This window comes from Physeter macrocephalus, chromosome 5 (assembly GCF_002837175.3).
Source record: "Physeter macrocephalus isolate SW-GA chromosome 5, ASM283717v5, whole genome shotgun sequence".
NCBI lineage: Eukaryota > Metazoa > Chordata > Mammalia > Artiodactyla > Physeteridae > Physeter > Physeter macrocephalus.
In genome coordinates, this window is record NC_041218.1 from 102,667,826 (window position 1) to 102,684,094 (window position 16,269).

At 51.6% G+C, this 16,269-nt stretch overlaps 1 protein-coding gene and 1 long non-coding RNA gene across 5 annotated transcripts in view; one reads left to right on the forward strand and one right to left on the reverse strand.

Moving 5' to 3' along the window:
- The first annotated feature begins 286 nt into the window (after positions 1 to 286).
- The window catches only part of LOC114486359 (uncharacterized), a 464,012-nt gene continuing 448,029 nt past the window's right edge, over positions 287 to 16,269 (forward strand). Inside the window, exon 1 of the long non-coding RNA XR_008617510.1 lies at positions 287 to 773. This is a non-coding gene — a long non-coding RNA (uncharacterized lncRNA). The remainder of the gene's footprint in view (positions 774 to 16,269) is intronic.
- EGFR (epidermal growth factor receptor) overlaps positions 5,162 to 16,269 on the reverse strand; it is a 206,243-nt gene continuing 195,135 nt past the window's right edge. Inside the window, exons 19-24 of one of the 4 annotated variants that reach the window (XR_003680000.2) lie at positions 14,820 to 14,917; positions 13,192 to 13,359; positions 12,757 to 12,804; positions 11,951 to 12,056; positions 10,564 to 11,219; positions 5,162 to 10,058 (exon numbers count right to left, since the gene is read on the reverse strand). Coding sequence is in view for 2 of the 4 variants with exons in the window: in XM_024115136.3 (XP_023970904.2) it covers positions 10,858 to 11,219; positions 11,951 to 12,056; positions 12,757 to 12,804; positions 13,192 to 13,359; positions 14,820 to 14,917 (782 nt within the window). In the remaining 2 variants the exon portion in view is untranslated. Of the gene's footprint in view, positions 11,220 to 11,950; positions 12,057 to 12,756; positions 12,805 to 13,191; positions 13,360 to 14,819; positions 14,918 to 16,269 lie in introns of all 4 variants that reach the window. The other 3 variants (XR_003679999.2, XM_024115136.3, XM_028490271.2) reach the window with 3 other exon arrangements.

Genomic DNA, 16,269 nt, shown 5'->3' on the forward strand with positions numbered 1-16,269 from the left:
CCACAGATGCAGGTACATCAAGTTGATTGTGGAGTTTTTTTTTTTTTTTTTTTTTTTTGCCGTACGTGGGCCTATCACTGGTTGTTGTGGCCTCTCCCGTTGTGGAGGCACAGGCTCAGCAGCCATGGCTCACAGGGCCCAGCCGCTCAGCGGCATATGGGATCTTCCCGGACCGGGGCACGAACCCACGTACCCTGCATCGGCAGGTGGACTCTCAACCGCTGCACCACCAGGGAAGCCCGATTTTGGAGGTTTAATCCGCTGCTCCTGAGGCTGCTGGGAGATATTTCCCTTTCTCTTCTTCGTTCGCACAGCTGCCGGGTTTCAGCTTTGGATTTGGCCCCGCATCTGCATGTAGATCACCTGAGGGCGTCTGTTCTTCGCTCAGACAGGACGGGGTTAAAGGAGCAGCTGATTCGCGGGCTCTGGCTCACTCAGGCCGCGGGGGAGGGAGGGGTAGGAGGCGGGGCGAGCCTGCGGCGTCAGAGGCGGCGTGACGTTGCACCAGCCCGAGGCGCGCCGTGCGTTCTCCCGGGGACGTTGTCCCTCGATCACTGGGCCCTGGCGGTGGCGGGCTGCACAGGCTCCCGGGAGGGGCGGTGTGGAGAGTGACCTGTGCTCGCACACAGGCTTCTTGGTGGCGGCAGCGGCGGCCTCACCGTCTCATGCCCGTCTCTGGGGTCCGCGCTGATAGCCGCGGCTCGCACCCGTTTCTGGAGCTCCTTTAAGCGGCGCTCTGAATCCCCTCTCCTCGCGCACCAGGAAACAAAGAGGTAAGAAAAAGTCTCCTGTCTCTTCGGCAGCTCCAGACTTTTTCCCGGACTCCCTCCCGGCCAGCCGTGGCGCACTAACCCCTTCAGGCTGTGTTCACGCCGCCAACCCCAGGCCTCTCCTGGCTTCCGACGAAGCCCGAGGCTCAGCTCCCAGGCCCCGCCCGCCCCCGCGGGTGAGCAGACAGGCCTCTCGGGCTGGTGAGTTCCGGTCGACACCGATCCTCTGTGCGGGAATCTCTCCGCTTTGCCCTCCGCACCCCTGTTACTGCGCTCTCCTCCGCGGCTCCTAAGCTTCCCCCTCTCCGCCACCCGCAGTCTCCGCCCGCGAAGGGGCTCCTAGTGTGTGGAAACCTTTCCTCCTTCACAGCTCCTTCCCACTGGTGCAGGTCCCGTCCCTATTCTTTTGTCTGTGTTTTTTCTTTTGCCCTCCCCAGGTCTACGTGGGAGTTTCTTGCCTTTTGGGAGGTCTGAGGTCTTCTGCCAGCGTTCAGTGGGTGTTCTGTAGGAGCAGTTCCACGTGCAGATGTATTTCTGATGTATCTGTGGGGAGGAAGGTGATCTCCGCGTCTTACTCTTCCGCCATCTTCTCCTCAATTTCTCCCTATTATTTCTTCATGAATATAAACAAAATATCTTATAATGAACCGTCCTTGAATTAATGGAAGAAATGATTCCATTTCCTATATTTCATTAAGGATTTCTATATCTACCTTCATAAACGAAGCCATAATTTTCTTTCCGCAATATTTCTTTGATTTTTTAGTACTAACTTTTGTAGAATGCGTTGAGAAACTTCCCATCTTTTTTTATGTTCTGAAATACTTTAAATGATATCAAAATTAACTATTCTTTGCAGGTTTGCTAGAACACCCAGAAATTATTTGGGTTTAGTGAACTTTTTCAGTGATGGGCTGTGCCATTTCCATTTCCTCTGTTATTCATTGATCTTTATGAAGCAGGGTCCTCCCAGCACCTCTTTGTCCCCGATGGCTAAAGCCAGTGTGCTGTGTGGTGGGATCCATTCCACTTAGACTTGCTCTTGTGGAAACTGGTCAGCCGAGTGGAGGTGAGAGCAGAAGAAACCTGTCATAGGTTAAAATGTCTCCCCCATTTCTGCTTGAGTTCCGGAGTGGTTAAATGATACAGTAAGGAAAGACAGAGGAGAAGCAGAAAAGGCAAGCTCTTTAGAGATAAAATAACTGGTAAGGAGAGGCCCTGAGCCACTCCGGAGTAGAAGAGAGGGCGGGTACCCCTCCAACTTCTACTTCCACGCAGAGGGAGCAGGGCTGGATTTTTTAAGGGCATCATTGGTTCAAGGAAGGAAGGGATTTTGCACTTTGGAAAATTTGATGGGCGTTTAAGGCTCCTGGAAACCTTGGGCTTTTCCACTCCCTGCTGAGTTGTCAGGTCCCCTTTGCTGGGGCCACACCAGCTTCAGCGGCAGGTGTTGGGGACCCTGGCTTGTAGTGCTAGCTCCCTTCCCCTCACCACCCTCAGATCCCTGGGTACATCCTTTCCTGGGGGTGGGGTAGGAGGTAGGCAGAGCCACCGCCTGCAGCCTGCCCTCTCTCTTCATGCTCAGGTGCTGACAGCACCTTCACGGTGCAGACCACCTGGAGAGGTGGGGGGCCACCCGCTGTGCGTGGAGCTGAGCCACAGGTGAGACAGAGTGGTTGACTCTCGGCTTCCATCGGGCCTGCCCTGCCACCTGCATGCGTGATGTGCCTTGACGGGACAGCTCTGTGCTTGGCCTCGTTGGGGTTGACTTTCAGGAATGGAGTAGCAGATGTAAAGGATGTATTTTTGTTTTCTTTAGAACCTAGTGTCCAGCTTTTCTAGCTCAGTGCCCAGGGCAGGAGAAAGAGGCTGCGGGCAGAACCAGTGGCGCGACCTCAGCGTGGACCTGGCCGTCCTTGCACTGTTGAGTCTCCCAGGGCGCCATGGCTGCCTGGTGGGCCGGAGGGCGAGGCTCCTTCAACGCACACATTTACAAACTACAAATGGATGCCCTCAGCCTCTTTATTATATTTTGTTTACTGTGGGTTTTTTTTTTTTTTTTTTTTTTTTTTTTGCGGTACGCGGGGCCCCGCAAGTCTTGGCGCCCTCTGGGGGCAAATCTGGAGAATGAATTAATGCACTGGAGTTTCCGGGCAAGGCGGGATTTTGAATGGGTTTCTCGGGGGTTGAAAAGTGAGTATTAACATACGTACAGACACACACGCATACTCCTTTCCTGTAGGAGAGTCCCACAAGTGGGGAAGGGGGGAGATGGCTCACGGGCCCAGCCGCTCCGCGGCACGTGGGATCCTCCCGGACCGGGGCGCGAACCCGTGTCCCCTGCATCGGCAGGCGGACTCTCAACCACTGCATGTGATCTTACGGCTTTTCTACCCAAGTTTTTAAATGTCCTTTCCCGGGTGTGAAGGAAGGAAGTGGATGGCCTGGAGGACGAGCCAGGATATAACACAACCTGGAGAACTGGCCTCAGGAGGACTTGCCCACGCTCTGAACAAGCGGAAAACCCAGGGACGAACCGTCTCCTCATCTTTTTCAGACCCTCCTATTCTTGGGAAAGCTTTTCTCTCCCCAGAGAGCTGTGATGACTTTGCCTTTGATTCCAAAGGCAGAATCCCTTCAAGCTGAAACCCCATGTGCACTGAGCTTCAGCTAGGGTTCCAGGGGTGGGGTCGGGGGAGAGTGGGGTGCTGCTGCGTTTGCCCTGAGGTGGGGTTGGAAGCCACGACCTTCCCTTGGGGGTGACATTTCAGGCTCCAGGCAGCCGGGGCCCCAGCACTGTCCCTGTCTGCCTCACCCTTCTCTCCGTGAGGGTTCAGCCCTGATGGAAGGCTGTGAGCTCTAAGAGGCCCAGGGCACCGAGCACACCAGGGGCTGGGGGCTCGGGAGGCCAGGAGGCCTGGGGTCCCACAGCGACCCGGGGAGGCCCCTGGATCCGCTTATGCTTCCGGAACCTGGTGATCCTGAAGTCCTGCTGCCCCCCGAGTGACAGCTCCCCCGCAGCCTGTGCTGCACGTGGGTGATAAATGATCTAAGGGATGCACCACACCAAACAAAGCTGCGCCTCCCCTGGAAGTGATGGGCGTCTACGCGGCCAGCATTAGGGAGGTTGTGACACAGGGGGAGCCTGGGCGGTGGCCTCGGGAGGGTGGGACGGCTCCAGGTGACTGCCGCCTCCTGCCCAGGTGCTGTGCCTCCCACCACCCGCTGCCCCTTCCGGCCGGTTCAGGTGACAAACGCCCTCCGACTCCCTGAGCCGTTCAAGGATTTAATCTCAACACAGCAGTGAGGAAATGGCTCAGGACGGGCAGGCAGGTCTCCCCCGCGGTACGGGGGGTGATGATGGGGAGAGAGTTGGAGCAGCTCGGCCCGACGCCCGAGCACAGGGTTGTGGCTGGTGAATGTCTCTGACTTTCAGTGTTTATTACGGAGCAGAATCACAGCAGACTTCTGGCGTCCCGAGGAAACACGACCTTGCTACAGACTCATCTCTTCCGCAAGGAGGCCTCTCTCTTGGAGGAGATCTGGGAAGGGGAGATCTTGGGAGGTGTGCCCTGCACAGCACGGCATTGAGACGGCTCCACTCGCTGAAGCGTGTCAGGCCCTACGGTGTAGCCGGCGGGAGTGGAGCGCCTGGGGAAGAGGGTATGCGGTAACTCTCCATAATTTCTCCTCAGTTTTGCAGCTGCTGAAACTAAAACTGCTCTAAAAATCAAGTTTATTAGTGAACGTTAAAAAGTTGTCAGGAAAGAACATCTACAGTAGGTCAGATATGATTAACAACTAATATCAACACTGCATTAACAAGAATGCAATATTAGTTTTTATAAGGTAAGTATGAGTAACGAACAATGAATAGTATACATCTAATTTTTTAATACTCCATATACAATCAACATGTTTTGATCAACAGTGTAAACCATATAAAAGGAAATCTTGCTTTCCATTTGTACAAATATTGCTTTCATCATAGCAAAACTTTACAGTGTTAAAACGTACCATATATAGAGGCTATAAAAAGTATTGCTTGTTTCAAAACGAAGTTATTGGTGTCTGAGGCTAATCAGTTACATCATCACCTCTAATATCAGTCATCAGATCCATAGCATGTCTTTGTTTCCAAGAGTTTCTATTATACAGCAAGATTACTCTGTAGCCAAATTAAGTCAGAAGGGTTTCTTTTTAAAAAAAAAAATAAGTAAATGCACCTAAAAATGTGTAGTTTTATCTACCAGGTGATAGGGTGGGGATTTTTAGTACTTCTGCTGGCAATTCAGATAGGAATGTGTAATCTCGGAAGGCATACTGTGCTCGTGGAAGAGAAAATAGTACTAATTGCTTCAGTTTTTATCCCAGATATAATATATTAAAAAAATATAAGACGTGTTTCTTAAAGCAAGCATCCTCTCGTTGGCTCTGGTTTTTACAAACGCCATGCAACTACTCATGCAATCTCCTTGCCGGCTTGCTCTGTGGATAGCTGCTTCCTTTCTCCCTGGGCAATAAGGGATGCACAGCGGCTCCGGGCAGGGCAGCCAGCTGGTTGCAGAAGCAGCAAGGATGCTCACGATCAGTCCACTTTTAATGGAAGACATGGAAAAAAGGGGTCTGTTCTGTATTTCCTTTTGGCCCTCTCCCCTCTAGTGCTTGGGCACGTGCCCTGGACCCTCCCCGTCCATCCAGCTTCCTGACGCTCAGCGAGTGATGCTGGGTTTTTTAAAAAATTAATTTATTTTTGGCTGTGTTGGGTCTTCGTTGCTGCACACAGGCTTTCTCTAGTTGTGGCGAGCGGGGGTTACTCTTCGTTGCGGTGCGCAGGTTTCTCATTGTGGCGGCTTCTCTTGTTGCCGAGCAGGGGCTCTAGGCTCGCGGCTCCGTAGTTGTGGTGTGTGGGCTCTAGAGCACAGGCTTAGTAGTTGTGGCGCTTGGGCTTAGTTGCTCCGCGGCATGTGGGATCTTCCCGGACCGGGGCTTGAACCCGTGTCCCCTGCATCGGCAGGCGGATTCTTAACCACTGCGCCACCAGGGAAGTCCGATGCTGGGGTCTTTGTGCTTGGACTTCTCTCAATCCTCAGGTGTCTACAACTGCAGAATCTGCCTGCAAGTCCACACACCTGTGGCTAATCTCTAGGCTGGTGGTTCTCAGCCTTGGCTGAACACCAGAATGATTTTGGGAGCTTTACAAAGTATAAATCCTGGGTTTCGCTGGCCTGAGGCACGGCTGGGCCTCAAGATTTTCAGAAGCTCCCCCCTCGATTTCACTGTGCAGCCGGCGTTGAGAACCCCATCCCTAGGGTGCAGGAACAGCTTAGTTTGGAAGACCGTTGGTGGCATTCATCAAACACGCTAAACGTTATTAGGGCTCTGCTGGTGTTTCTAGTCTATATCGTAATTGCATATCAATTGTAAATACAAAAATAAAATACTTTGCATCAAAGCCAGATTGGGATAGAGAAACCAGCAAAGTGCTCCGCTGTTGTTTCTCCCACATTTACAGGGTCCCGTTGGCAGATGGGTGGAGTACGGCACGCAGTTGAAGTTGTGTATTAGTTGTAACAGTGATTCTTTCCCACCGAATTGCCCCAGAGTCCAATGAACCTGCTTCAGACCAAGAAACTAAATGTGCTTTCCACCTTTTTCTCACTTTATAGATATAAAAACGAGTCTCCTCTTCATCAGGACAACAACCTAGCCTAGCTCTGCAATGATGTTGTGCCTTTTTATGAGAGAGAAGAGAATTTTCTCTCGTTTCAGTCAAATCCCTTTAAACAAAAATTTCAGTTTCAAATTTTGATTCTCTTGCAGTCTTTCTAAAGTAAGCTATTTCTTTTAGTAGAAAAGTGAGTTTTCCTATAAATATACCTTACAAAGTTCAGTGCTCAAAAAAGTTACAAAAATAGGCTTACATTTAAAAATCTTGTTGGAATGTGTCTTTAATAGTAAAAAATCTGTGCTCCTCATACAGCCGGTGTGATAGGTGATGGAGGTAGGGGTTTCTATTCACTAAGGTTTTACAGCCCCAGCAAAGAAAAAACAAAGATCATTATGTTGTAATGATGTGCTCGTCACCAGGAAAGAAATGCAGAATAGATGTTAAGGGCGATTTCAACAGCTGCCACTTTGGGTGAGCAGCTCATTCCCCGCAGCAGGAGATGGATTTTTCTAATACTTCTTGGAAAATGAAACTGTCCAGGGCTTTCTCAAGGCTCAGATTTGGGTATCTGCCACTTTCAGGATGAGTTAGCTGCTGGTGACAAGGAATTAGAGGCTTCCGGAATGGCCACCAGCGGCTGAGTCTCCAGGCACACCGGGGACAGCGGGTCGTTCGGGGCCTGCCTCGGGAATCTCTTCCACACACACAGTTTCTCTGATGCTGCCCTGACTTGGGGGCACGGTGCAGACGCCTAGGCTTGTACAAGGGAAGGTGACCTTAGAGATGAGGGTTTCAACTCTGGTTGCCCATTAGAACCACACGGGGAGCCCGGAGAATTCCCATTCACTTGGTCCTTTTGAGCTCACAGGCGGTCCTGCTGGGCAGCAAGCGTGAGAACCGTGAGTCGCTGAAACCGAACAGCCGCATCCTACACGCTGAGCGCACCATGAGCGGGAGGCCGTCGGCCCGAGGCTGGGTCTCCCCTGCAGAGCCTTTCCTTTACACGGCTGCGCCCCAAACTCTGGCGCTCTTCAGAGTCACCTGGGGAAGCTCTGAAAATCCCTGGGCCCAGGCTGCACCTGAGACGAATTCAGACCCTTTTTGGTTGGGACCCGGGAGACTCCCAAGGGCAGCCAGCCTGAGAAGCACGACCTTCGTGCTTCTGCAATTCATGGTTCACGTCTGTCTGCAGTTGGGGCGGGGGAGGGCTAAAGCTCAAAATTAATTAAGAACTTTCAACAAATACCGAAGCCTTATGGTCAACTGGAACGCTGTCTCCACCACTGTGCTCCTAGCTGTAAAATCAGCGACAGCTTGGACCAGAGCAAACCTAGAGTTTGGAAGATTCATCTCTGTCTTCCTGAGGTGACAGAACAATTTTTTCGCAGAGTGTGACAATAGGGACCCCTTAAAGATTATGTGAGAAGATGTGTGTAAGGCCCACTGGACAGCTGACCCTGGAATGACTCAGGTTGGGGCGCTGACCCTCTGAGCAGTGGACCCGCCAGTAACTTGAGTAAGTTGGCGCTCTGGAGCCTCCGGTTCTTTATCTGAGGATTCAGCCAACTGGGGCTCGTGTAGAACTGTCACGTTCACTAGTGAAAAAATCCACGTCTAAGGGGACCCGCACCCATGTTGTTCAAGGGTCAGCTGTAAACGTTAGCCTCTGACTCTTACTTCCCCCTGACCTGTGTCCAAAGGCCTGGTCTGGAGCTGAGCCGTGGGGAAGGGTTCCAGGGGTGGCTGGGGAGGCAACAGAAGACAGGCTCTCTGTGGGACCTCGGGGCCTGGTGTCAACTAGGAGGAACCAAAGGGGTGAGCGTTAAGCTTTGAGGTCCGGCCGGTCAGAGCCACAACGTGGGAATCCTGGAGCCCTGGGAGCCCCCCTCCTGACCTCCCAGGGACCCCCGGGCTGGACTCAGGCTCTCTTGGGCTCTGATGCATCTACAGGCCCCCCTGCACCTCCCTGGACAGACATAGTGAGACCATTCTGGGAAACACAATCTTCAAGAGAATTTAGCAACTACATTTTACGCAGGAAAACTGAAATACAAAGAAGAAAAAACTTGCATAGTTCTTGCTGTTTTATTATGTTATAGTAAAGTATTTCAAATTACAAAAATACTAGGATTTGACTGCTACCATTGGACCAGCATGTTGTGGCCCTCCCTCACCATCTGCTTCCTGACAAATAAGTGACAGCAGAATGTGAACCGTTCTGTTTCTCAGTGCTGGATAAATAGTGGGCTAAAGTATTTATGTTCTGAGGTGAATAAATAATGAAAGTGGTTTACTGACAAGGACATAAAATTTCAGATTCTTAAGAGGTGTTGTTTAATCTTTCCTCGAATCATGTTCAAATCCCCCGTGGGGACGGACCCGAAGGGCCCTTGGGGAACGTGACTCCCAGGCCGGAAGGGGCAGCGGGCCTGCAGACTGGCTGCACGAGTGGTTCCTGTGGCAGATGCTTTCGCGGTTGAGGCTCCCTCTTCTGGGAATGCACTTTCCATTTTCCAGTGGCTGACGCCCTGGGGGTCTTTTAACCCACCTCCACCACGGCTCCTCCAGGACCCGGTCCCCCTTACTCCCTGCTTTGTGCTGTCACGGTGCCGGGCTGACATGTCATGTCTGGCACCTGTCATATTGTTTTAAGGCTGGTGTTTGTGAGTCAGTTTTCTTCGCTCAATTGTGAATTTCGTGGAATCATGGATTATGTTTTGTTTATCTTCAGTACCTATGCCGGGCTGGTAAGGTGTTCAAGGGTATTTAGAACACGATGTGATGGAATTGAATTGAATATAGTTTATATTTCCATTGAGACAAGATAAAATACTTTGGTAACAAAACTGGGGCCCTGATCCATCTGAGTCAATAAATAACTAAGCTAAAGGAAAATCGTGGATGTGGGAGGGGTGGCTGAAAATACTGTCTGAAGCATTTCTTCCTGGCTGAGATGGATGTTGACTAACAGTGTTTGTAACACTGTCTACAGAGAAGTGTGTTAACAGTCAGGGTGTGGGGACACAGGTGAGAAAATGCTGGTGTCCTAAGCAGCAGGTCCTCCAATTACAGGGAGTTATTTTAAGGGGAAATTGCTTTCTTCTTCTCACATGCCTATAGATGTTATGAAGGCAGTATCATCAAAGTCAAATTTCATATTTACCACTTGAATTCCACACGACACAAACTGCTGTCTCTGTTCTAAAACGTGCCAGCAGTGGTGAGGGCGAGACATTGCTGTGGAGCTGCCCCGGAGCCTGGGCCCTTCAGCTCACCAAGGGCAAGGAGGAGCTTCAGGGGCAGCTTACCAGTGAGGGGCAAAGTACCCTTGGAGTAAAAAACCCTTGAAGTGAAATAAAAGGAAAACTATCTTCCATGAATAGCTTAAACAAATTTTTTTTTGGTTGGGGGGAGCTAAAAGTTTTAAGAGCAGCTTCGTTTTTGCAGTCTCCCGATACATGCCTGTCCCCCGACCCCCAAAGGACTTGATGTATTTCCTCTGAGACTCAAATTTGGGGGATTTGTTCCTTTTTGCGCTGTCATCCCATCTCAATTAAAGGCAACTGGTCTGAATGCTGATGAATCAAATATGAGCTGATCTTGGTTACCGTCTCCTCCTGCTGACAGGGAAAGCATACTGAATTTCAAAACAGTGGAATGGAAAAGAAACAAATCTAATAATCAGAAAACACTGGTCAACCAATGGAGAGTTAAGTACCATGGAGACATTTATATAAAAGTAAGTCTGAGGAAGAATTCTCCCCCCTCTGTTTCTTCCTTGCCCAGGAAGAGTTCCAAGTGGCTTATCCTCTTGCACCTGCCGTGATTTGATAATAGTACCAATCGGGCCTGCTTAGGATCCAGAGGACTGGTTCGTTATTCAACTGTCTTGCAATGGAAGAGTCTCCAAGCAGAGCCAATGGAATCAAGTGTTAGCTGGAAGACCGACCCTTGCTTCTTGGTCACAGGTGGGCCTGGGTCAACTCAGTGCCACAGGTGCTACAAGCAAGATTTTTCCCTCATTGGAAAAGCCCATTAAGAGCAAAATCAATGACAATTAAAACCCCAGAGGTCCCCAAGCAATAAAACTCCTTAAACATGTTTAGTGTTTTTCAAATATACCTCATCTCATTGAAAGGTGAACTTCTGCCCAAATGGACAGCATTCTTTCTGGATGCCTTTTGTGGAAGCGTCACAGTTTGAAGACAAAGGAGTGTCCCTGCAACTCCCCAAAGTGCATCCGAGTCGGGGGCACTTGTTGGCTGAAAGATGGGCCGATCACGGCAAATGTGGCCAAACCAGCCCGTGGGTCCAAGAGTTAATGTGAGTATGGCTGACAGGATTGAGTAGCTGCCGTGGCTTGGTCCTGGGGGCCGCAGGGGCTGGAATTTTTAGGGCTGAGGCCATCCTCCGTGGTCAGGCCCCAGTAAGGTCACTGCCTGCTGGTGCTGCCCTCAGGTATTCTGCATTTTCAGCGGCAGGACCCTTAAAGATGCCGTTTGACTTGGCTTCCTTGGGAAGGAAGGCCTGCTGGTAGGCAGGGTTGTCCAGGCTAATCTGGTGGCCGCCCTTCTGCGCCCAGAGGGCAGGGCCGTCGAGCACACCGTTGGTGCAGGCGGGGTGGGCGGCGCTGAGATACTCGGGGCTGTCGACGGCATTGCCGTGGGAATTCTGGTAGTGAGGCTCTCTGCCTGGAGCCGGGTTCAGAGGCTGATTGTGATAGACGGGGTTCTGGACAGAGCCCGCGGGCCTTTTGGGAATGGACTGGTTTACGTATTCTGAAATTGAAAAGAAATCAGACGTAATCAGCAAAGCACCATCCTAAGCAGGATTCCACGGCTCAATTCTGAGCCCGTGGATGTTCTTCAGCGAGGCAACGGATAACAGAATCAGGGAAGCCTGGGGAGACGACTCTCTGGTCCTTCTCAGAGCAGTGGACACGTTTATCTTTTGCCAATTTAAAGTTCTCAGAGGACAGACGAGAGAGAGAGAGAGAGAGAGAGAGAGGGAGGGAGAGAGAGGGAGGGAGGGAGGGAGGGAGGGAGGGAGAGAGAGAGAGAGAGCGCACATGCTCACACATGTATATCTCTGCTGTTGGCTTCAAATTCTAGAAAACGTGCAGATTCATTCTAAAGACAACCTGGACACGCCCTGAGCCCCTCAGAGACCCGTGCGCGTGCCTAGCGGTTCCTGTTGAGAGAGAGAGAGAGAGAGAGAGAGAGAGAGAGAGAGAGAGAGAGCACATGCTCACACATGTATATCTCTGCTGTTGGCTTCAAATTCTAGAAAATGTGCAGATTCATTCTAAAGACAACCTGGACACGCCCTGAGCCCCTCAGAGACCCGTGCGCGTGCCTAGCGGTTCCTGTTGATCGGCCTCTTCCTCCATCCATCGTGTCTGCACGCGTGCCGTGGGCCCCCCCTCTGGGCCAGCTCGAAAGCAGCAGCTGGCCGGGGCACCGGGGACGGAGGCTCAGGAGCGTGACTGCTTCCAGAGCGAGGCACTCACCGGGCGCTGGAAGGAAGGCGTCATCTATGCTATCCTCGGTCAAGGCGCCAGTGGGGTCTGAGCTGTACCGCTGCAAGAAGCTATCTTCCTTGAGGGGATAGCTCTGCTGGGGAGGAGACGGGGCAAGGTTACTGCAGCCCGTGCCGCTCACTTCGGCGGGGATCAGGGTCACCCGGCAGCTCGTTAACCTGCAGACTCTGATCCAGCAGGTCTGGGAGAGGAGCCGCACCACCCACAGGTGGCCCACAGACCACAGGGCAAGTGGCCCGGCCCTGGCCAGGGCCGTCCAGCAGGGCTTTCTGCAATGACAGACGTGTTCCGTGATCTGTGCTCTTCCAAGTGGTAGCTACTAACCACGCGTGTGAGGAACTGAATTTAAAATTTTAATTAATGAAAATGTAAATTTAAGCAGCCACATGTGGCTAGTGGCTGCTACATTGGTGAGTGTGGGTCTAATCAAGGCTTCACACATCAAGCAACAGCATCACCTGGAAGGTGGGCTCGAATACAGACGGCCAGGCCCCTCCCCGCAGATCCTGAGTCAGTAGGTCTGGGGTGCTGGCCCAACAGTTCGCATTTCTAACAAACTGCCAGGTCCATGAACTGCATGATGCCTGCTGGTCCATCAACTATATTTTCAGTAGCATTTTGATAAGTGATAGCTAACTGCTGGCCTTAGGGTAGGGATCAAACAATACAGGAAGGAAAATCACAGCTTTCTGGGTTAGGGTGGGCATTTTTCATGTCTAATAGAGCCGTGGTACAGAGCTGTTATTTAATTCTAGTTTATAGGAGCTGATACCTACCCCGTTTCTATCAACGCAAGCCACAGTGGGAGTGTTGCTGGCGGCGCTCTGAAAAAGAATCACAGCTGTTTACGGTGCACGTGGACGCTCACCCATCCCCACTGAGAGCAGGGCGGGGGGGAGGGGGGGCCTCCGGGAGGGGGGGCACAGTTAAAGGGCCTTGATTTCGTCTTGACTCATTAGCTTTAGAAAAACTAGGTTTAGTTCTGAGTTAACTCTGTTCCTTAGTGGACCAGAAAAGGTAATGATCCAGTTGCTGCAGTGCAGTAAGATAATTAATACAGTGAAGTGATTCATTCTGATTTTGGCTTTACCGTCTGGTTAACGTTTACTTCTCTGTCTCTACGTGAGTTCCCCAAGATGGGTATCATTTTTTGCCAAAACTCAGTCTGTTCAAACCAGGAGGCAGAGCTTGAGCAAGAGTGACTTTGGTACCAGAGAACTGAGGAGGGGCGTCCGGGAAGTGGTGGGGCTGTGGAAGAAGCCCTGCTGGGGGATGAGGTACTCATCGGCATCCACGACATCCTCCATGTCCTCTTCGTCCATCAGGGCGCGGTAGAAGTTGGAGTCTGTAGGGCTGGGCAGATGCATCCTCTCGTCCCCCTGGCACAGAGATTGTGAGACCATTCGAAAGGTCCAGAGAGCTGCCGTCCCGCCCCCTGGCTGTCGAGGCGGGTCTGCTGGCAGCAGGTGCTTGTGTGTTTGCCAATTTAGTTCTAATACACTCGTCCCCCCTCCCCCTGCCCGGTCCTGTGAAGTACAGCTCCCCTTTCCATTTCCCCCGACCTGGAATTCAGACACTGGAAATTCCCTGATGTCTCAGAGTCCTCAAAGGCAATGCAAACAGCTCAGGAGGTAAAGGGAAGGGCCAAAGCCACAGCATTCACTGAGTGCTGTGCTGTGTACAATGAGAAATACACATTTGGTCTTCTTCCCTGCTCCTGGCACAGAGCTCCTAAACCCTTGGAATTCCCTATGTGTCTCCTATGTTAACGAGGAGACTTCTGGAAGCACCTAGAGATGGGGGCTGGCGGCCAGTGGGGCCAACCATGTGATTACACGGTCGGAACTTTCAGTCTCACCCCTGACCTCCAGGGAAGGTAGGGGGACTAGGGGCCGAACCTATTGCCAAAGACCAATGATTTAATCAGGCCTATGTGACGAAGCCTCCATAAAAACCCGAAAGGACAGGGTTCAGAGCTTCGGGGTGGTGAAGCCCTGGAGATCTGGGGAGAGTGGTGCATGGAGACTGCGCCCGTCCCCCATGCCTTGCCCCGTGCATCTCTTCTGTCTGGCTGTTCCTGAGTTATACCCTTCTATAGTAAACCAGTGATCCAGTAAGTAAAAAGATGTTCTGAGTTCTGAGAGCCACTCCAGCAAATTAATGGAACCCGAGGAGGGGGTTGTGGGAACCTCCTGCCAGATGGTCAGATGCCCAGGTGACAGCCTGGACGTGGGACGGGCATCTGAACTGGGGGGAGGGGAAGCGGCCCTGGAGGACTGTGGGATCTGACGCTGTCTCCAGGTGGACAGTGTCAGACCGAGCTGAACGGAAGGACACCAGCTGGTGCTGGGGAACTGCTTGCCTGGTGGTGTGGGGTCCAGTCCCTCCAACACACACACCCTGCGAGTGCCGAGCAGAACCTCTAGGCGCTTTGCAAAGTATTTCGCGTGTATCATTTCACGGAATCTTTAAAGCAGCCCTGCGAGCCTAGTTTTGTTAACGTAACGTTGTAAGTACAGAGTCAGGGATCTGAAGCCAGGTTTGCCCGACACCAAAGCCCTGGTCCTCCATGAGAGCAACCTAAGGCTCTGGCTAAGGGGCCCATGAAATGACGGGGAGCCGAGTGGGGGGTGGCTCACAGGGATGGCAGATAGAGCTGGGGGCCCCACGGCGCGCTCCACTTGGTCCACAGCCTGGGCTGTGCTCGTTCTAACGCACTGAGGATTAATGGTGTGACCTGCGAGACGGGGAGGCTGTGTCGGCACCGGACGGAGCATAGTGACATTTGATGCTTGTTAGAGGGGTTTGCCCAGTGGGTGTGCAGACTGGGATCAGGTACCTGGATGACAAGGTAGCGCTGGGGGTCTCGGGCCATTTTGGAGAATTCAATGATCAACTCACGGAACTTTGGGCGACTCTCTGCATCAATCATCCAGCCTGGGGAAGGAAGGAGGAAAGTCGGTGCGATTAGAACCCTGAACGAAGTGATAAAGATGGCATCGCTGAAAGAAAGCACTTACGGTGAGATTCTTTTAGACAAATCAGTGAGGACGAACCCTAATCTTTGTGACAGGTCCTTCAGTCTTGGCGAACCAGCACTGGTGACTGTTTAAAGACCATGGTGACATCGCATATTTGAGTCAGAACGGCAGTAACATGCTCTAATTTTCTGCACCTCCCCTTCCAAGGGCCAGCATTCTGGTGTCGTCACCTTACGTGACCCGGCAGCTGTACGATACGCACTGCGTTCTGTGAACTGCTCTGACTGTAGGCTGCCCTGGGCCCGGTCTCTCAGTGAAGGCCTCCCTTGACATGCACCCTCATCCACATTCACCCAGCAGTCTAGTAAGCTGGAAACCAGATTCGGTTTAGGGAAAATTAGGGACTTTCTTAAGAACCTCGGCGTTTGGGAACTCCGCACCCTGGTGCTTTCACTGTATCACACACTGAAGCAATCACATGTGCACGTGACAGCGATGCTTCAGTGCCTTTCATGGGGGGGATACTTCCGTCAACCATGCCAGCGCATTTGAGTACACAATGATCCAAGCCTAGATTAAACACGCTGGAGGAAGAGCTACTGACTGGAAATCCTCATGACTCCTGAGGGTTCTTATTTATTTTCTATCAGCAGGATGTCAAGCCATTTGGGGCCAGACTGCTGTGTGACCCTACGCAAATCACGTAACCTCTCTGGATCCCAGCTTCCGCAACCTAAAGCAAGGACGTTAAAAATGATTTAACTCTGTGGTCTGAAGTTCAGAAAGGCTTAATAGTTACATTAACTCTATCACATTCCCTGTGCTACCTTCTGTATAAATGCTCATCATACATGTAATGTTACCCCCAGAGCCTACTGAATTTGTGATTCTGATGGCGCGGCAGCGTCACAGTCAAGCTACACACTCTTACTTGGATTAAAATGTTTACTTGCTACACTGCAGAAGGCCTCACATAAATCCACTATCTGAAAAGGTTTACGTCAAAGCAGAAATGCCGATTCTATTGACCTCTTGTGGTTACTCACTGTTAGGCATTTAGAAACAGTTTCTCTGGTAACAGGCTTCAAAAAGTGGGGCAGCTTTTTCACCGAGCAACTCAGAGAGAAGACTATTTTGGGTAATGGCTTATGCAGGACTTTGACTTTACTCGTTTGCTTGTGAACATGGGCAAACGTCAGCTCGCAGCGCTCAGTGCGTCAGGTAAGTGCTTCCAGAAGTGTCTGAGGGGGTGTTTACAGATGTGCCTGCCTACGGACTGTGACAGCATGTCTTCAGGGCGTCGAAGGC